The 21,395-nt window shown below is 53.2% G+C and overlaps 2 protein-coding genes across 2 annotated transcripts in view; both read left to right on the forward strand.

Moving 5' to 3' along the window:
- Nucleotides 1-20,018, forward strand: part of MICAL3 (microtubule associated monooxygenase, calponin and LIM domain containing 3) — a 234,449-nt gene extending 214,431 nt beyond the window's left edge. Inside the window, 3 exon segments of the mRNA XM_017891328.1 lie at nucleotides 16,397-16,496; nucleotides 16,627-16,700; nucleotides 16,782-20,018. Coding sequence (XP_017746817.1) covers nucleotides 16,397-16,496; nucleotides 16,627-16,700; nucleotides 16,782-16,966 — 359 coding nt within the window. The 3' untranslated portion in view covers nucleotides 16,967-20,018.
- Nucleotides 17,939-20,018, forward strand: LOC108541709 (uncharacterized). The gene is given in 4 exon segments (XM_017891323.1): nucleotides 17,939-18,170; nucleotides 18,972-19,025; nucleotides 19,115-19,581; nucleotides 19,583-20,018. Coding segments are annotated over 4 exon segments (897 nt in total). The 3' UTR covers nucleotides 19,727-20,018.
- Nucleotides 20,019-21,395: the final 1,377 nt, after the last annotated feature.

The following is a 21,395-nucleotide window of genomic DNA, read 5'->3' on the forward strand; positions in this document are numbered from 1 at the left end:
AGGCGGGCTGTCTGTGAAACAGAAGAACTGGGAGGAGGCAGCCAGGAGCAGGGCCAGCTGCTGCCATCTGATCTAGCTCAAAGACTGACCCATGGGTTCCTGGGAAGTGCCTGGTGTCAAGATGAATTCCTATGACCTGTAGGACTGAAGTTTGTGCGGTGGGGAGTGAGGGAGTCGAGAATGGAAGTAGGTCTCCTTTGCCAGGCCCTTTAAGGCCTGGAAATTGCACCTTATCAGTCTCCTCAGTGATGACCTTCAGGTAAAGAGAGGGGATGGGGAGAAAGGTGAGGATGTGGATGTTTTTGGTTTGGGCTCACCTGATGCTGTTAACGCATGAAGCCCAGGCTACCAAAGGAAATGCAAAAGCTTGAAGCACTTAGCGTCCGATAGGCCAAGACGACTGGGCTGTGTTACTGTGAGACAAGCACAGCAAGGAGATTTGGGTTCAACTGAGAGGGTCTGAGGTTTCCCGGCGAACCTGCAGTACCCCTCCCCCCTGCCCTCCTCAGTTAAGCCTGAGCCCAGATGGAGTTGGCCCCAGCCCACCTGTGCCCGACTGCGTCGGGGCCTGCAGGGCCCTGCCCTCATGGTGTTTCTCTTCTTGCAGAAGATAGCAGGAGAGAGCCTAGGCCCATCTTCATTCCTTCTTGCCCTTCTCCGCAAATTACTTCTGCCAAGATGGATAGATCTCAACACACAGGCAGAATAACTCAGCAGTGTGTGCACCCACATTTCGTGGTTTAAGCCCTTCAGGAAGAAGACAGCACCCTGCCCTCCTTACTCACAAGGTGGAGGTGGTGGTGCCATCGAGGTTGGTGGCTTCCGTAAAGCACTTGAGTGCCCGTGGCCTCCAAGAAGTCTGAGTGTAAAACTATGCTTCAGTGCCTCTGTCACAGGCCCTGTTATTCAAGCTTCTGCCAAAGGGCTGGAAAATAACATGCTGTTGAAGATTGGCGTAGGATTTTGCCAGAATTCTTTCTTCTAGTTGTTAGATACATCTCCTCAAACATATACAACCCAAATGCCATCTAAGTCAGTGGTTTTCAAGCTTGTTTTTTTAGCAGCAGAACCCTTTTTACAATATTATAAGTTCAAGTTTAAAGTCAAAAAGAAGCACTCTAAAATGTTGATAATTAACACAGATTTGAAAATACAGGTTATAGGCCGGGCGCGGTGGCTCAAGCCTGTAATCCCAGCACTTTGGGAGGCCGAGACGGGCGGATCACGAGGTCAGGAGATCGAGACCATCCTGGCTAACACGGTGAAACCCCGTCTCTACTAAAATACAAAACTAGCCGGGCGAGGTGGCGGGCGCCTGTAGTCCCAGCTACTGGGGAGGCTGAGGCAGGAGAATGGCGTAAACCCGGGAGGCGGAGCTTGCAGTGAGCTGAGATCTGGCCACTGCACTCCAGTCTGGGCGACAGAGCGAGACTCCACCTCAAAAAAAAAAAAAAAAAAAAGAAAATACAAGTTATAGCAGAGAGTTTGGACATGACTGAGTCCCAGCATCCAGCCAGTACACACAAGAACTGTAGTTGCTATAAGTGAAAACAGGGCTTTTTTGTTTGTTTGGTTTTTGGATTTTTTAACAGCTTACTTAGAAATCTCAGGATATCTGCAGTTTACATGATGTAGATACTAGACATTTAAAATGAGGCAAGAGCTTTTTTTTTTCACAGTTGGATCGTAGCAGACCTAACAGCAGTTCCTATTCCTCATGACAAACAAGAGGCTCCCAAACAGTAAACAAAAACCCAGCTATGCTAGAATACCACAGCAAAACGTGTTACCCACCTAAATGAAGGGACTCGCTGACAGGCGTGCGTGCTGTCACTGAGCTGTAGTAGCTCTACTGGACAGACCCTGAATGGTGGCAGGTGAGCACAATGCTGCAGGCCAGAATTTACATAATGAATAAAATGTCCTCTTCACTAACACATTCCCATGGAGTTCAGTCACTGACACACAGAGAGAGGCGGAAACCTGATCCTGAGGGTACCACAAACTCAAGCTCACCTGGCAGCACAGATTATTGGGTTCATGGTCTCCAGTGAGTGAAAAATTGGCATATAAAACATTTGGGCTGGGCACAGTGGCTCAAGCCTGTAATCCCAGCACTTTGGGAGGCCGAGGCGGGCGGATCACCAGAGGCCGGGAGTTTGAGACCAGCCTGACCAGCATGGAGAAACCCCGTCTCTACTAAAAATACAAAAAAATTAGCTGGGCGTGGTAGGATTACATGCCTGTAATCCCAGCTACTGGGGAGGCTGAGGCAGGAGAATTGCTTGAACACGGGAGGCAAAGGTTGCGGTGAGCTGAGATTGCGCCATTATACTCCAACCTGGGCAACAAGAGCGAAACTCTGTCTCAAAACAAAACAAAATATTTGAAGGTGGTGTGTCTTGTTTTAATAAGGTCTCTTAAAAGAGCTACAAGTGTCTGTACATCAGGTATTTGGGAGACCCCTTGGAATGCCTTTGGAAGAATCTTTAGGGTTCCACAGAAGCTTGAAAACCACTGTCCTAGTCCAAACTCCTTCCTTTAGGTGAGTCTTCAGCAAATATCTCTATCCAAAGATGTTTCTATTCTGTTTTTCAAGATGGGCCTTAGTAGGTCTGTTGGGATATTTCTTCGTGATGCATTTGAGAAACTCTCAGGAATTTTCAGGAATTATGGTTCCTACCATAAGAATATAAGAATTTACAAATATATTATGTTCCTTCTCTTACGTGAATTGAATACATCCCTTCCAAGGCTGGTCTCACGTCACAGTTCCCCGTGGCCCTGCTCCTCCTTGGCGGATGCCGTCTGGGAAGCCCAAGTGTGCGTGCTACTGCTGCTCTCTCTCCTGCTTCTGCGTCCCATTCCTCTCCTTAGTCTCTTGGCACCTGGCTGAGCCCTGAAAAAGGCAGTGGCAGCTGGGCATGATGATAATCTGGAGTCTTCTCATCATGGCAGTCCACCCTTCCCTGGGGACTGTAGACAACTGGCTAGAACCTGCTACCATCTCACTTGGTGGTCTCCAGCTTCCATCGCCGTCTGAGGCCGTCAGACTTTGTTAGCCAAGCTACCTTTCCAGAGAAGGGCTCTGGCGTGGACCTGCCATCCCATTCTCCATTTGTCTAAGGTATGACAATGTATGGCCAGGCCGCAAGGATTAGCTTCAGCGCCTTTGATCCTAGGGCCAGGCCACAACTTAGGTAATTTCCAGTCCTGGGGCACCTGGGAAGGCTTTTTGTTACAAAACCACCGGCTCAGCCTTGAGCATGCGTTGGAAAGCTGGGGCAGGACCGCATTCTACTACTGTCTGCTGTGTCACTCTCAAGGGGAGGCCCTCAGGTGGGACCGGAGACTGTGAGGATCTGCATTCAGAATGCGGGGTTTGGAGAAAAGGCAACACCATGGCGGCCGAATGCTGTGCTCTGTGTCTTTATGATTCTGGGGAGATGAGGACCGCCCGCTCAAGCCCAGCCTCTTGGCAGCGCCCAGTCTGCATCTCAGGCATGGAAATTACATAGTGCTCTTGACCAGACAGCTGCGGAACTACCAGGCTAGGAGTGCCCTGGGCTGGCAGACCTCCAGGAGCCTTGGGGCACGTGCCTGGGGGAAGAACTCTGCATCAGTCTCTGCTTGTTTCCTGTTTTTAAGAAGGCCAACTGAATTTGGAGGCCTAAGCCTCGAAACAGGATCCCCTTCCTTTCAAACCCATTCGGCAAAAGTGGGTGTGCAAGGCGTTTGATAGAGTCAGCAGTGGGGTCGTGGGAATTCCTGGGAGAGCACCGACTTTGTGAAACCTAAGGATTGCAGAGCTTCTGTAGGATGTTTGCCTCCTGCCTCCAGCCCCTGAGGCTGGGGCTTCCAGTATCACAACTGACAAGCAGGCAGCCCCACTCTATTAACCATTAGTTAGAGAAGGTTCAGTCCCAGGGGTGGGAGTTCCCAGCAAAGCCAAAGCCTCTGTCCTGGATGATCCCTGGCGTGCGTGGGATGTGTTGATAGTGACTGTTGACTCCCCACGGTGGGTTTAATTTACTGCCCTCCTCCCACAGCCATGCAGTATGCAGATACGGCATGTGTGGACATGCGGTGTGTGATGCACTTAGGCACGCATGCTTTCCAGCCGTTCCTCTACTGCCTCGCTGTGTCTGTTTCTTACGCTCCGTATCATTGATTGCTTTGGGTGTGGGGGGACAGGAGGGTTACCTGGTGGAATAACTCTCTCTTCACCGATTCCTTGTTGTAGACTATTGGGGAGAGTCTTATTACAGTGACCTCATCGACTTGCATCTGGGTGGTATGTATGGCAGCATCTGTGCTGACACTAACCCCGCTGACACCCTTTCTCCACCTGTGCTTCCCAGCCCCTGCTCACAGAAACAAAGAGAAATCAACCCAGTAACCAAATGGCAAAAGCACAGACCCTTTTCCAGCTCAAAACAGCAGCGTGCTGATCTCCCCCCTGCCCACATGTGCTCCAGAGGAAGATCTGAGCTTGCTTTTGCTGCCTGGGGTCGTTTTCATTTTTTGTGATAAAACTTTGCCTACCCCACTCCACCAGCCTTGCATCTGCATCCTGGTCCCCTGAATACACACAGTCCAACACAGCTTTTGCCCTGAATCTCATCCCTTACTGCTTGTAGGAGTCATATCTGCTAGGGAGCTCACTGCCTGCCACCCTTACGCAAAGAAGAAAACATGCCAAGACCTCAGCCCGACCATTTCCACTGGGGTGTGCTCTCATTTCTCCCCGAAGAGCCGAGTGCGAGGGAAAGGCTTCTCTGTTGTGATTTCTGCCCAGATTCACCAGATTCAAAGCCAGGTTGACAGGTGCCCATAACAACATCGCTCCCTCCTTGCTGTGTCCTGGGGCTCACTTTGTACTTCCTTTCAGTGAGGACAGAAAAAGCTCAAGGCCATGGTTCTCACAGTGTGGTCCCTGGACCAGCAGCAGCATCACCTAGGAGCCTGTTAGAAAGGGACAGTCCTGGCCGGGCGCAGTGGCTCAAGCCTGTAATCCCAGCACTTTGGGAGGCCGAGACGGGCAGATCATGAGGTCAGGAGATCGAGACCATCCTGGCGAACACGGTGAGACCCCGTCTCTACTAAAAAAATACAAAAAAACTAGCCGGGCGAGGTGGCGGGCGCCTGTAGTCCCAGCTACTCGGGAGGCTGAGGCAAGAGAATGGCATAAACCCGGGAGGTGGAGCTTGCAGTGAGCCGAGATCGCGCCACTGCACTCCAGCCTGGGTAACAGAGCGAGACTCTGTCTCAAAAAAAAAAAAAAAAAAGGGACAGTCCTGCCCCAGACCTGCAGAATCAGAAACTCTGGGGTGAGGCCTGGTTATGTGCTTAACAGACCTTCCAGTGGGTTCTGATGCCCTCTAGAGCAGGAGAACCACTAGCTTAGAGGTTGCAGTATGTTTGGCATCTTGCCATTTGTACTAGTTCAGAGGAATGACTGATCCCTGTGTCTCATTTCTAAGCTTTGGGCAGCTTTTCTCCTGGGCAGCTGCCATTGTGTCAAGGGGAATGCTGGGGACTCTGGCTCCTCCTCCCTGTTCCTGTGTCCGTGATGTGGCAGTCTACCCACTTCATCTCCCCGTGGAGGCTCCATGCCTAGAGGTGGTCTTCAAACAGAAGAATGGCAAAGATAATTGTCTCATGTTTTACCCTGACCCCATTCTTTTAAGAGGGTCACTTCTTGGCCCATTCATTTAAAAACCAATGTCATAATTCTGTGATTCCATCTATCAGACAGTGCCACATCCAAGGCGGGGCTCTCACCTCCCTGGGAAGATAGACTGTTGCTGTCTATGCTTCCTATGTTCTCCGATCCCGCGCTCCCACGCACCCACCCCCTTGGAGACTCCGTCGGTGTCCCAGGGCTTCTGGTGTGTTCCTGGACCTCCACACTCAACGGCCACTGGTGCTGCAGAAGGGCCGGTGCTTCCATTCCAATTAACAGACCCTTATCCCGTCTCATGCCTCTTGCCTCCTCCTAATAGCACCTCGAGTGTTCATGTCCATGCTAAGCAAATTTCCATGTGTGAAAAAATTCACACCTGTTATCCCAGCAATCTGAGAAGCCAAGGCAGGTGTATCATTGGAGCCCAGGAGTTTGAAACTAGCCTGGGCAAGATGGTGAAACCCTGTCTCTATAAAGAAATTTTCAAAATTAGCTGGGCATGGTGGCGCGTGCCTGTAGTTCCAGCTACTAGGGAGGCCACGGTGGGAGGATCACATGAGCCCAAGAGTTTGAGGCTGCAGTGACCTGTGATTGCACCGCTGCACTCCAGTCTGGGCAACAGAGCAAAACGCTGTCTCTTAAAAAAAAAAAAAAAAAAAAAAAAAAAAAAGAAAAGAAAAAGAGATTTGTTTACATTCCGAATCTCCTGGAAGGGGCTGTCAGAACGCATTTCTTTAGGATTGTATCCACCCTTCCCTTGCAGTTCAAGATGCCATTAATGCACCCATCAACACACCCATCGCATCTCCTGCTTTGTTTTTTTATTTTTTGTTGGTGTTTGTTTTTTGAGACAGAGTCTTGCTCTGTCACCCAGGCTGGAGTACAATGGTGCGATCTGGCCTCACTGCAACCTCCGCCTCCCGGGTTCAAGTGATTCTCCTGCCTCAGCCTCCCAAGTAGCTGGGATTACAGGCGCCTACCACCCCACCCGGCCAATTTTTGTATTTTTAGAGGAGGTGGGGTTTCACCATGTTGGCCAGGCTGGTCTCGAACTCCTGACTTCAGGTGATCCACCTGCCTCAGCTTCCCGAAGTGCTGGGATTACAGGCGTGAGCCACCGCGCCTGGCCCGCATCTCCTGCTTTCTTTACCCACCTTGTTTGAGTGAGAAGAGGTAGTGAGCTGCTTTCTCCTCTGGGTCCCCAGACTCCAGCTACTAGCTTTTTGGATTTAGAATTCCAACAAGTTCCAGGAGGAAATGAAGTAAATAGAAAAAGGAAACTCAGGGTGCCTTGTGAAGTACAGCACCCCACCACTGACACTCAAAACCCTTTGGAGGTGAGCTCGTCAGCCCATCACTTCCCCTCTCCCAGACCGTTATGCTGCGTGAATTCAAGCCTTCTTGGGTTCTGCTCACCGCATGGGGGCTGCTGCTATAAGAGGACATTCCCCTCTGCAGGGAGTCTCTTGTGGACTTCAGGCCCTGTTCTCGCCACGCCCGTGAGGATGACGTCAATGCCAGAATTAGGTTTCTTTTCTGTTTCTGCTGTTTCATTCTTGGAGCACTTGGTAATATTCGTTAATTGGAAGGAAAATCACCCTTTTGAGATCTGGAGCCTCATATGTGAAACCTGGTTGCCCCTCTGTGCCTGCATCCCCAAAAGGCCACCCCGAAGCCCCATTTCTGTGCCATAGCACCCGTCTCATTTCTCCCGTGGGCAGAGCAAAGCTCCAAGCAGCCCTCGGAGTGCTAGGAATGCCACCTCCTGCCCCTGCCCTGTGCTCTGTGTGTCCTACTCCAGGCTCTTTCAGTGGCTCTCAGTGAACTACCTAAAGGCTCTGAAAGTCTCTTTTTTCAGCCACAGGACATAAAGAATGAAAATTTCCCTTCTTCGTATAGCTGGACCTTGTGATTTCCAAAGAAATCATTAAAAAGACTCAAAACAACCTTTGGGCCAGAGAGGAAGGGTCCCCAGGTGGCCACTCCCCTTCTGCCTTCTTCCCTGGGACCCTGAACAGGCCCAGCCCAGCCTGCTGTATTGCACTAGAACAGACAGATGACTGGAAATGTAGAAGAAAACCACATTTCTTCTAAAACCGATTGAAAACACACACACATAATTTCTAGTTTTCGGGGACCTCATCTCTTGATTTATATATCTCAAAGGAAAATTTAAAGAACACGAAAGGTTTAGAAATGTAACATGAAGGACTGGAGGGTGGCCTCTTGCTATTGTGAGATGGGGGTGCAGGGGTGCCTGCCCCTTGCCCTTCTGAGCAACCATCTTCCTGTTCTGTCTGCTTCTCTGAGTTTCATGTTGATAGATTCTTGGTTTGCCTGACTAGTCCACTGTCAGCCTGGCTCTGCTTTGCTTAGGAACTTTGGAACCTGCGCGGTTTCTCAATGTACGTGTATGTGTGTGTGTGTATGTGTGTATGTGTCTGTGATTGTAATTCTCACATGCATTTGTTTGGTTTTTTGCCTTTACTCTTCCTCCCAACCTGGAGCTTTATCTCTGCACTAAGTCTGTGTAGCGCCAGGCGTCTCCCAGCCCCGCTATGTGTATGCTAGACTGGGACTGCTGAACCACCCTCACCCTGTCATGACAGCTGCTCGCATGTCTGTAGTATTGCACACCAGCCAGCTGGGACCCCTGTCAGGGCCATGCTGTTTGTCGTCACTCAAGGTTTTAGACTGGACCTCAGCCTTGCAGTGCCAAGGCTGCCCCCAGCCAGGAGCATGGCACTGGTGGTGCCCACCAAATAGGCTTCCTGAGTTGGGGACTCAGAATAGCCGAGTGCCTTCTTAGTCAGCAAAACATTTGGTCAGTCTTCCTTCACACTTCCCAGGCTGCATAACCTGAGCGAGGCAGAGTGGAAAATCTGTGGTGGCGCCATTCCATAAACCTGAGCCGCCAAGGAATTCCAGCCCTGAGCACTTCGCTTTCTGAAAGTTTTTGAGACAGGGTCTGGCTCTGTCACCCAGGCTGGAACCCACCCAGTGGGTTCGCCATCTCAGCTCACTGCAACCCCCACCTCCTGGGTTCAAGCAATTCTGCATCAGCCTCCTGAGTAGCTGGGACTACAGGCATGCGCCACCACACCCGGCTAATCTTGTGTTTTTAGTAGAGACGGGGTTTCACCATGTTGGCCAGCCTGGTCTTGAACTTCAGACCTCAAGTGATCCACCGGTCTCGGCATCCCAAATGCTGGGATTACAGGTGTGAGCCACTGCACCTGGCTGCTTTCTGAAAGTTTAATCCAGTCAGTTGGGCATAGCTGTGACAGGTAATGCCCCCGGTGTTTCCTAGGAAAAGGTGACAAAAGCTCTTTGGTGTCTGTGACAGGAGTTAGATAAAAAGGCATTGCTCCAACACTATATTTATCATAATATTTGTTATTATTTATAGTGGTACTATCTTTAGCAGTCAGTACAGTGGCATTACCGCCAAAATAAGTGTGAGAAATGAGAGTCCACCCTGGTAAGCTAAGGGCTGCACACGGCTGCCCAGAGAGGAAGGAAAGTGGGGCCTCAAAATATGCCTGAGAAATAAGTGAGCCTCTTTCCTGGCCCTGACGCCTTGGAGTGTGATCCTCAGAGACCCAACGGAACTGAAAACCAAAAATGATCTCTGTCTATGCAGGATGTTCCAAAAGTGTGGCTGAACGGGGAAGACGCTAACCTTGGGGCTCCACAGAGTTTGTGTGCATGAAACACACAACAGCATATCAGCAGGGAGGGTGTGGGGCCAGCCTCCAGCTCTTGAAAGGCTGGTGTTCTAAAGCGCTTGCAAGCTGATTATTTGGAATTCTGTATTTTCACATGGAAATACAGTGGTAAATGGTGGCTCAGTTCATAAAAAGCCCGTTTTCCTCATTACACCTCTGTGTATGGTACTAGTCTGGTGACACGCCACAACCTAACCCGTGTTCCCTGGGGAAATGCAACATTCCAGGCTGGGACCTCTGGTCTCTAGAAGTCTCCCTAGTGGGCCCTCATTTGGTCTACTGAACATTGCTTTAGGGACCTCCCCAGCTCTGTGGTGATGGTGCCTTTGTCCAACCGGGGGGGCTGGGAACCTGTCTAGTGGGCAGAGACGGATACTGAGATGAGGCCGGTCCCTAGGGCCAGTTGTTCAGCAACCTTGGAGAACAGCCCACCAACTGGCCTGCCTGCTGTGGCTGTACACACCTCTGCTTCCCAGCAGAAGTTCTTTCCTGCTTTGGCTGCCACGTGGTTAGCATTGGTGGCTGGTGCATTTGGGGTGCTCAGTAAACATTTCTGGTATAAATTATTAGTCTCCCACATTGTCCTTACCACAAGCCATGATTCACGTATGACATTTCTGTTTTTGATATCAGCATCAATGTAGAAGCCAGTGGGTTAAATATAACCAGGCAGAATTGAATGATGGAGTTCCTTAGAAATGCAGAGCGTCAAGCCAGCACCCACCACCACACAGGTTGTCACTGGTGATTGTTGGGCTGTGAACAGGGTTGGGCCTTTGTCTTGGCCCCTCTGGGTATTACTTATTTATTTACTTTTTAGAGATAGGGTCTCACTCACCCAGGCTGGGGTACAGTGGTGCAATCACGGCTCCCTGCAGCCTTGACCTCCTGGGCTCAATCAGACCTCCCACTGTAGCCTCCTGTGTAGCTGGGACTATAGATACTCACGCTACCACACCCAGCTAATTTCTGTAGAGACAGGGTCTCACTGCATTGCCCAGGCTGCTCTCAAACTGGACTCCAGCAGTCCTCTCACCCTGGCCTCCTGAAGTGCTGGGATCACAGGTGTGAGCCCCCGCACCTCCGAGCTTTCTGACCATATCCTCACCAATCCTTGTGAGCAAGGCACTCAAGCCTCTTGCCCCCCAGTCTCAGGGCTATAGCTCTTGGATTTTGAGTACCAGAAGGACTAAAGTAGGCCCTGCCTGCCTTTCAGATGATCATGGAGGCTCAGTGTGCGGGCTCATCTGCTGGCTTGTTTTTCCAGCTGCCCAGGTGTCTTGATGCAGTGTGCAAAGGTGAAGAGTCTTGGTCGGAGAGAACGTGGGACTGTAGAAGGACAAGTACAGAGAAGGGGACCTGCCCTACAGCTGGCCACTCTTTTCCCCACCCTGTCGGCCGTTCTACCCCACACTGGGTCCTGGGTCCATGAGAGGCAGGGCTTGGAGTGAGGTGCTCGGGTGCACTCAGGGGCAGGTGGTAGTGTAGGGGGCACCCCGACTGAGGAATGCCAGGCCTGGATTCAGGTCCTGCCTTCACTGTCTCCCCGGCACAGACAAAACAGCCTCTACTTACCCTCTGAGGGCCTCTTCAGAAGACGAGGCAGGAAGGGACATCGGACCTCCCTTCCAGGTGTGACATTCTGATCAGGGTCTGTGGGACTGCTCTTCCTTGAGCTGCCTGAGACGCCAGCATTTGTTAGATTTGCCTGGAGTCCGTGTTGGCCTTAAAGAGGGCAAGCTCTGAGTTCAGAGTGGGCAAGAAGATTTGGCTTTTTTCCAGGCTCTGCCACACTTAACTCCTTTGAGCCTCAGAACCCTCATTTGAATTTGCCCCTCCCGGCAGCCACACCTGGCCGGTGTGAGGATCACGTGGGCAGTGCATATGAGGGCCCCTTGAAACCAGAGAGTGCTGTCCATGCTCATCTCATGCACTGCTCTGGACAGGCCTCACTCCCTGGTGGTGTACTGTTGCTTTTGAAATTTGGTGACAGGCACTGCCTGCCCGCCACGGGTCAAGCGAGTGGCACTAAAGAGCCAACCCCAGGTCACACGTCCAAAGGAAGTGCTGCTTCAGAGGGAAAGATGGAGCAGATGTGCCCACGAGTGTTGGGTACTCAGCAGAGTGCTCCAGAGAGGAGGGGTCCTCTGACCAGGACCCGCTCACTGCTCGGGAGCTCAGGAGGGGTGGCCGGCATCCAGGGCACGCAAGAGTGCTTTGAGAAGTGGTAAATTATAGCACCTGTTAGCAACAGATGGAAACCCGTTACCCTGACGTTAAGAAAAACCAAAAAACTTCCATTTGCCATAAGCTTGACAGCATCTTTGTTCTTAGAATCAGTGAACCAAATCTTCTGTTTCTTACATCCCCCTAAAAGGCAAAGCATTTACTATAAACCCCCCACCCCGGCCCCATGCATGCTCAGGTTGGGTTCCAGTCGGGTGGAACTCCCCTTGTTTGATTAGTTTTTCCCTTCCACTTCTTCTTTTGAAAATTGTATTGATAGGGTGTTTTTTCTGGTTATAAAAGTAGCCTCGTTCGTTGTGGAAGTGGTGGAGCGTACAGGGAAGTCCGAAGGTAATCAGTGCAGCGTGGACTCACCGTCACTGACATGCGCTTCCGCCTCTTGCTAGGAGAAAGCCTTTTTGGTTTCTTTAAATGCTTGCTTTACCTGATGCTCCCTTTCCCTAATTTCATTTCATAATTTCTGTTCTGTCCTCTGTATTGGGAAGGGCGTATGAGGATGTGGCCTACATAAAAACAGCTGAAAGCTGTATTTTGTGCTGTCCAGAAAGCAGAAACACGTGTTGTAATGTATACCCTTGCAGGCGCCTGCCTCTTCCTTTTGGATGTGTTGTGGACGTGTGTCACATGGGTGCTGTTCCACTCCACAGCGTGGCCTATTCACCTGTGACACCAGTCGCAGGAGGTGGTAGGGAGTGTGCACGGACGTATTTGATGGGATTCATCCAGGTGTTCCAAGCCTCAACACAGACTACACTTTGAAGCCGAGGTTGACTGTAGGTCGGCTGTAAGGCAGAGAATAATGTTGCGGAAAGAAACCCTCCCTCATACCCGTGCATTCGGCTGGCTGTGCCGTGTGTATTGAGCACACTGGGTACAGTCAGCATTTCACACACATGCACGCTGTCCCTGGCTTTGCTTTCGAAGTTGTACCCAACAGCAGATTCAGTGTGCCCAAAGCACTATGCACCACACTGGAAGGGTTCAAAGGCAGAAAACCCCTGTATTCATGCAGCGGCACCGCAGAGGGGCCTCTCAGCCAGCCGTTTGTCCTGTTGGCCTTCTGTTGAGTCAAGGCTATTTCTTCAACCCTGTTCTCTGTAAACCACACACTGCCCTGCCCGTGGGCTGAGGCCCCGTGTCTTCCTGGGCTCTGTTGTCCCTGTGTGTGCTCTGTGGTTCTGTGATGGTCCCTTGCCAAACTCCTCTCCCTCGTCCTTGAGTAGGCATCAGACCCCAGATCTAGAGATGTCTGTGCACACTGGCTCTCGGTGCCCCGCCAGCACTCCTCCCAGCATTGTTCCTGTAAGTTTCGCCATGTCCTGTCAGCCTACCCCTTTGGTCTCACAGTCCAGAGTGTGGCAGCCCCCAGCTGCAGCATGAGGTCCCCGCACAGCCATAGAAGGACCAGAAGGAAGAAGGGGGTGGCCGGCTCTCCCCATGCCTGGGGGAGAGAGGGGACAGTGACACGGACGGGTGGAAGTCACCTCTGTGTGTGTACGTTTCCCCAAAATTGTTCTGGCTCAGAATTTGAAGCAGCGCAGGTGTGAGCGTCCTGGAGGTCCATCGCAGGATGGGGTGCTGCCCTCACAGACAAAGAGGCCCCCCTTGCCCTGCACTTGTCAAGGCCAGCTTTGCCTCAAGCACATACCTGTGGTGACATCTTAGAGGATTCCATGTGGGTCTGGGAGGTGACCCCAGGTTGTCACCTACAAGCCTGGAAGCCATGTTGGCCACTTACTGAATGCAGTCTTTCTCAGAGCCAGGCAGACCTATCCAGGGGCTTTGAGGAGGGGGCCCAAGGCCCCAGAGGCCACTGTATGACAACCCAGATGCCACTGCCCTCCTGATAAGGAGTAGAGGCGGGAGGGCCCTGTGGCCCGACTGCTGCCATCATGTAGGGGACACGTCATCCCTCTTGGAGGAACTCACACCGCTGCTCTGAGCCCACACCCCCTCTGTGATGCTGCCCGGAGCTGGGTCTGCTCTCATTCAGTTCCATGCTGAAAAAAGGACTTAATTCATTTGTAGACTTTGTTTCCCTTGTTTCTGCTTCTCCATTTCTTGTATTTTTTTCTTTTCCTCCTGTTGTTCCTTTCTCACTTTTTATGCTTTTTGTCCTCTGCTTGTTTTTATTCCACCTTCTCCCTGTCCCTCTCCACTTCCAAATTCCTGCTCCTCTTCTCCTCTTCCTTCTTGTCTTTCTCCGTCTCCTCCTCCTCTTCCTTGTTTGGTCCTTTTGAAGTTGAGCCCAGTGGCGGGACTCCACGACGTAGACCTCTCTCCTTCTGCCCTTGCTGTGTCCAGGAAGGTAACGTAACCTCGCCAACCCCATCCCTGCTACCTCGGAGGGGGTGTAGCCACACTAGTCAAACACAGAGCCAGAACCCACCTACCTCTCTCTCTCTCTCTCTCTCTCTCTGTCTCTCTCTGACCCTCAATGGTCCTGTTACAAAATGTCATGAGTCTGTGGCAGTTTCTAAAGGTACAGTATCCCTTTGACTGTCTATGGGGAGGACCAGGGTGCAGAGTGAAGCCAGAGAGCCTCCAGGTCTGGGCCCTTCAGGGCTGCAGCATTGGCTGGCCTTTCATGGCTGGGGCCTGTAAGTCTCAGATCCAGATAGAGGGGCAGGGATACAGGTGAGGATCCTCCCGCCTGTGTGCAGCGATTTGGATGGGAGCGTCAAGGAATACTGTCCTTACAAAGACTGGTCTACACAAGCGCCCTCGGGCCCCTTTCCAAACAACCACTGAAAGCAAACCTCTCTACCTCGTGTCTTGCTGAGTGTGTGTTTTTTAAGTTTGTCTGATTTGAAGTCTGTTGTGGTGATAAGATTGTCGTTGAAAGGCATGTGGGGGGTGTGGCCATGACTAACCCTGCTAACTCTTACCTGCCATCCACAGCGCTCACCCGACTCTCGCCCACACACCACAGCCCCTGCCTGGCGGCCGTGGGCGAGCTCACCGTAGCTAGTGAGCGCTGTCCGCACGTCTCCGGTGGCATTTTCTGTGTCTTCGCGGGGAGGTGGGCAGCGGGAGAGTCTCCCTGGTGCCGCCGCGGCTGGGCGCACTGGACAGCTTGCATGCCGGGGCCCCTCCTCCACGGCTGTGTGGGCACATTGTGCAGAGACGCTCCGAAAGCAATGCATGGAACTGAGTGGGGACTGGCTTAAAAGCCAAGACCCAAGCCTATTGGATTGGGTGAGGAGAGCGCTGGTCCCCTGACCCTCAGGCAGGCACTCCACAGTCGCGGGCTGGACAGGCCGGGGGGGTTTCGTCCTTCAGAGGAGGCTCAGGGGCAGGAACCCCCTTGGGAGCAGAACCGCATGGGCACTAGGGCACGGTACAGACACTCACCCCTGCTTGTTGAACATGATGCGTTTCTGCCTCCTTGGTGTGGCCACTGGGTAGAGACTAACTGTCTAGCAGACACCACTGCAGATAAGAGATGTGTCTGTGTACCATGTGCCAGAAAGGCAGGTGGAGAAAGGCAGCTAGCAGTGAGGGAGGGCTCGGGCTGTGGCTGGCCCTTCAGAGGCCGTGTTCCTCACACTCCTGGGCTTGTCTTAACTGGCCTAGAACACACCCTGCCAAGCGACGCGGAGAGTGCAGGGGCCTCTGAAAGATGTCCCCGTCTAGTGCCCCTTAACCTGAGGCCCACGGACGGGCCACAGGAAGCCCAGGAGCAGCTGGAACTCTGCATCCAATGGTTTGCTCTGCACACATAGGCATTTTTCTAGGAAGAGAGTCCCTAGCTTTTATGAGATTCTCAAAGTGGTTTGTAATCCAAAACTATTGAAGAACCACTGACACAGCATGTGTTTTAGGCGGGACCACACTTTTGCCATGAACTTCCGTGCTCCGAGGAGAAGGACCTCGTTCCCTCCTTGGGTGGCTTGGTCCTTTGGAGACTTCTTCCTTCTGTCCTCCTGCCACAGTGAAGCCAGCGGTCAGGCCGCCCCTGGGGGCGGTTTGGTATGGGCACCTGTTGGTTCAGGCAGCCTGAGCTAGCAGGCAGCCACCAGCCACAGGCATTCTATTGGACGGGACCAGGGCAGGGCGTGGCCACCTCCTTCCATCCCCAGGGGCTGCTAGCGTTTCTCTGCTCTTGGTGAGAAACCCGGTGGCCATCCTGAGATCCCTGCGTCCAGCATGCGGGATCCCGCGGGAGGCATCCGGAAGCTTGATAGGCCACAAGTTAAGGAGTGGTGTCTTCTCTGCCTGGTCAGGAGGTAAACAAATGACAAGGCATCTATTCTGGTAGCCCCTGGAGAGGGGAGTGGCCCAAGAAAGAGCTGAGTTAATGAGCATGACCTGAGGGCAGGGTGCAGTTTACAAATTCACTTTGCATTGTTTCCGAGAGTGGTTTCCTCCCAGGAGACCCAGCATCTAGAAAGTGCTAAATAAACATTGAATGGGAAGAAAGAGAGAAAGCGACATAAGTCATCCTAGGAGAGCACAGGGAGCAGGAGGGGCAGAAACCAGGCCCGGGGAGAGCAAGGTCCCCACTGGCGAGGTCGCTGACGGGTGAGCAGGGACGGCAGGACACGGGGAAGCGCAGGCCCTGGGGAGGGGGCGCCAGGGCCCCATGGCTGCAGGCAAACCTTGGGCCTGGCTTGGGAGTGGAAGTTCCGGCAGCATCTTGCTCGGCCCTCTTTGCACATTTGCCCCGTGTGATTCCTGCGGGCCAGGGTGGGCACGGCACTCCCTGCACCCCACACGAATGTTCTCTCGGCAGGCATGGGCAAGAAGGACGACCCCAAGCTGATGCAGGAGTGGTTCAAGCTAGTGCAGGAGAAGAACGCCATGGTGCGCTACGAGTCGGAGCTGATGATCTTGTGAGTGGCCTTGGGTAGGGGGTGTTGGTGCCATGCTTGTCACAGCAGGCATAGAGGTCCTTCCGGATTTGGGGGTGAGGGGTGGTCCCCAGTCACAGTGGCTGATCTCCCTCCTGCCCTCCCTCCTCAGTGCCCGGGAGCTGGAGCTGGAAGACCGGCAGAGCCGACTGCAGCAGGAGCTCCGGGAACGCATGGCAGTGGAAGGTGAGTGGGGTGAGGCACCCATGGAGCCCGGGGTGGGTGCCACCTCCAGGCCCCTCACCTCATGCCTTCTTCTCCTTCAAGATCACCTTAAGACTGAGGAGGAGCTGTCTGAAGAGAAGCAGATTCTCAATGAGATGCTGGAGGTGGTGGAGCAGAGAGACTCACTGGTGGCGCTGCTGGAGGAGCAGCGGCTCCGGGAGAGAGAGGAGGACAAGGACCTGGAGGCTGCCATGCTGTCCAAGGGCTTCAGCCTTAACTGGTCCTGAGCTCACACCCAGCGCTCCATTTTCTGTTGGCATCCGCCTGGCCGGGTAGTGGCCTCCAAACCACCCGAAGCCACGATCTGAGGAGGCCTGGCACCTCCTTGGAGTTTATGCTCAGATGCCCGTGTGCTGCTTGGAAAGTGGTCGAGTCCCGCATGCAGTGGGGAGCCCCAGGGACAGTGGTTATCTGAGACGGTGCCACCTCCTGGGAGGAGGCCCACCTGGACCTCCCGCTCAGAGGAGGAGCACGGTGTGTATGGCATGACGCAGGGGCCCACCCCGCACGCTCCCTGAGGATGTGCTGGCTATGCCTCTTTCTTCCACTGGCACATTTGGTAAGAGAGGGAAACAGCTCCCGTCAGAACCACAGTGCGCCACCACAGCCTGCAAGGGCCACTGTCTTCTTCATGCTCCCTGGAGCACCACCAAAGAAACGTAAACAGTACCCCACGAAAGCAGGGTGCGATTGAGACCCAGGATGGGGAGGTGTCCAGTCATGCCCACGCCAGCATCACAGGAGACATGGAAGTGTGGGCAGGCTCCGGAATTGATTATGCAAATTAGGAGGACGCAGGAGGGGTGTGCTCTCCAGCCGAACACCACACACTGGACCCTAAGTGGCCAAATGCCTGGGCCTCTCGCTGGCTGCGGCCTGAGGCCTGTGGGTTGCTGCATTTTGCTTGTAGTTCACAACCATTTTGACACTGGAAAATGCTGACTTTGGGGGACAGGATGAGGCCCTACATTCTATGCCCCCAGTTGGCAGACAGGCATTGTCCCTGTTCCACATTTATGCTGGGGCGGGAGATGGCCTCTTCCTCGGTGTCTTTCCTGTGTTTGCACATTGAAATGGAGCTGACAACCTGGCAAGACGCTCAGCCGCTTCAAACCCTTTTTGTCAATTAACTTATTTTTTTAATACTTGAAAAGAAGTAACTTGGTTTGTATATCTTTACTAGAGACACTGATCACTTGATGCCCGCGTGCGGGAGCCACAGCGGCATCTGCTGCGTCCCACACGGCCTGGTCCAGGGCTGCCCGGCGCTCGCCACGTGCATCTATTTATTAGCCTTTCTCTTCGTATCACTGGCCTGGCTGGCATCAGGGAGCTGCCCAGGACCCCCGTTGGGTCCTGCTCACAGCTTTCTGTCCCCTCCTGCACCTGGTGCCTGCCTCACCCTGGCGCTAGACCGTCTGGACCGCTCACGTGATGAGGGGGCATTTCCGTTCTGTTTTGGACCAAGCTAACAGCAGAGCCACCACTCTCACCCTCCCAATGAGAATTCTGGCTCTGCAGAACTCACCCTTTTCTCAGTTTGGGTGCCAGGGCATCACCTTCCTCCACACGTATGTTAAAGACGGTTTCGGGATGGGCCCTCGTCCACACTGGCCAAGAGGGTACAGGGTGGGACCCTGGAATCGTGGCTGGTGAAGTCCCTCCTCCCAGCCTAAGATTCACCCAGACGGAAACGCAAGAGCTGCAGTGGATGCTGGGATGCAGGCTGGCCTCTCTCGAGCAGATAAGAGACTCCCGCCCTCCCTCCCAAGGGTGATGGGCACCTGCCTTGTGCCGGATCTTCATAGGGCCATGAAGGGTGGCGAGCCCCGAATCACTAGCTCCTATAGCCAAACCGTTCCTTTCTCACGGTTCTGCACCAGCCTGGCTGTGTACAGCTCATCAAGCCACTGAGCTAATTGGGGGTGGGGTGCTTGTCCATCAAAGCAGTTAGCACATAGTCCAGCCAGGAGCCCCCCGGGCTAGACCCACCTGCCCCTAGGGGTGCTCCAGCCACCTGCCGCCTCCCCTGGGCTGGGGCCAGCTGGGAGCAGAGGCCTGGCCCCTCCAAGGCATCCCGTAGCGGAGCAGGCCGAGGGGCCGTGCTGACCTTGGGCTTTCCATGGGAACCACACTGTGCCTCAACTTGAACATTCATCCCAACTGCAAAGGAGCAAAGAACCTGTGTCATCCCTGTTCAGAAGCTGCCATCTCTCTCCCGTGCACATCCAGGAAGTACGCTGCTGGTGGCCGCCGTGGCTCTGATTCTCCTCTACCCGCTCTCATGTGAGGCAAAGGTCTCCTTTTCTCTTCTCTTAAAAAAGGGGAGAGGAGGGTTCCTAGATTCCATCTTCAAGCCCCAGTCTTCCCATAAAATTGGACGTGGGAAAAGACCTTCACTGCGGCGTGGCCTTTCCCAGACCTCTCCTATCGAAGGCCACAAAACCAGTCCAGGCCCGGCAGAGCTGCCTTTGGCCCTTGTAGCTCCTGCTGGCCCCACAACGGGGAAGCAGTTTGCAAAGTGGCTCGGAAGGAGTGTGGCCTAGGAATCTGCTACAAGTGGCCGGGTGTAGCAGGAGAGCCCAGCGTCACCTCCTGGTCCTGGACAGCCTTAACACTGTGGCATCCTCCGCAGCACACACAGCGGCCTGCAGTCTGGAAAGCGGACCCAAGCCTTTGCAGAGGGGCGCCATGGAGCTGCAGGCCCGCACAGCAGCCCCAGCCTCCCACTCCTGACTGTGAGGACATCGGTTCTAGGAGAGCACTTTTTTTAAAGCTCCCATTTTGTAACCACTTTGCAGTTGACTTGAGTACTCTGGTAACTTGCTGTGTGAAGCGATCTCCAGCTGTGAGAACGTGCAGCTCCAGGCAGGTTTTCTTTCCAAGAGTTAAGTCTTCCCTTGAAGACCGGGAAGCAGGATGGATACACATGTATCATGCACATAAAGTACCAGGCGCAGGAGCAGCCCAAACTCGAGGCTGACTAAACTGGAGGCTGAACACTGTGGAGGTCTGCATGCAGCCTCCCTGGAGCCGCCCCTGGGCTTGAGGGTGCCGCACCCGTGGGCTTCCAGGCCTGCCCAAGTGGTGCCTTCAGGCCTTTGCCCCTGGCGGCCATCCTTAGGCCGATTTTGACCAGCAATGATAGACTCTTCTTAACCCTTTCAAGAAAATTTTTTCAGTGGGACAGGAAGGAGAGTTAAACATTTTTTTAAAGGTGGTAACATCTGACCCATGAAGGGTATGGGTCTGTTTTACGCTAAATAAAAGTTTTTCAAAGAAATAGTGTGTTTTTTACGTCATTGTACTGTATTTTTCACGTGGATGGTGTAGGTGCAAAGTACTATGCATCTAGCTTGTGCCTGGGTGTGTGCAAGACTGTTTAAAGAATGCATCTTTTTTTTTTAAGTTTGTGCTTTTTTTAGTCCTCCATAATATCCTGGCTCAGCCACCAACTGCTGTCACTTGAGTAAATGTCTTAGGCAGCCAAGTTGGAGAAGCAGCCACTCTTCAGACGAAGCCCAAGTAACCTGTGGAGGAGAAGTGGGCTCTTCGAATTGGAGATGCTCCAAGTCAGGGCGATGCTGTGGTCCTGGCAGCCCTCCTTCCAGCCCTGCCTGGCTCTGTCCTGCAGCACAGCTGACCCGGGAGCCCATGGCATGCATGGGGTCTACAGCACCCATGCCAAAACCTTTCAGATGTTTCAACAATCTCGAGGTCACTCAGTAGGGTCACTCCTCTTTAGCCTGAAAATTGTCCCCAGGAGATGGCAGGGAACAGTCCTGGCCAGCTCCTCTTTCTTTGTTCTGAGAAGCCTCTGAGGCACCTCCAGCTCTCTCTCTAACCCCTCCCTTGGTGTGTTGCATTGTTGGGAGCATGGCTGGCCCCGTGACAATCCAGAGGCACCGTGCAGGGAGGGAAAGACCGCAGTGGCTGTGTGCACACGAGCCGCGGCGCCCACAGGCCGGCTGGAAGTCACTCGTGGAAGCTGGCTCCCAGTCCTTCCAGCTGCATTCCCACCTATTCCAGAACAAAGGCCTGGCCGGGACAAATGTGGGCATGTCAGGTAGGACAGAGGACAGAAATGAAAGAGCAGCTCAAAGTGCATATCCTGTGGCCCTAGAGGACATCCTGTGCGAAGAGAGCTGGGTCACTTGCCTGCTGGGAAAGGAAACAGGGCTTGGTAGTCACCTGACCCCCAGGCTCTTGTTCCTCGGAAGGGCTTGCTTGTCAGAGCTGCACCAGGCAGGCTTCAGCTGCAGTTCACGGCCACCTCAGGTAGCAGGAAATGATGAGTGTTACTTTAGGGAGGACATCAGAAAGGAAGGCAGGCTGGGCCAGGCCAGTGCCACTGTCAGAAGCACACGAAAAGGTCACGCCGTGGCGCACGCCTGTAATACCAGCACTTGGAGAGGCCGAGGCAGGCAGATCACCTGAGGTCAGGAGTTCAAGACCAGCCTGGCCAATATGACGAAACCCCGTCTTTACTAAAATACAAAATTATCTGGGGTGGTGGCACACGCCTGTTATCCCTTGTTACTGGGGAGCCTGAGGCAAGAGAATTGCTTGAACCTGGGAGGTGGAGGTTGCAGTGAGCCAAGATTGTGCCACTGCACCCTGGGTGACAGTGAGACTCTGTCAAAAAAAAAAAAAAAA

This window comes from Rhinopithecus bieti, unplaced genomic scaffold (assembly GCF_001698545.2).
Source record: "Rhinopithecus bieti isolate Rb0 unplaced genomic scaffold, ASM169854v2 scaffold_20777, whole genome shotgun sequence".
NCBI lineage: Eukaryota > Metazoa > Chordata > Mammalia > Primates > Cercopithecidae > Rhinopithecus > Rhinopithecus bieti.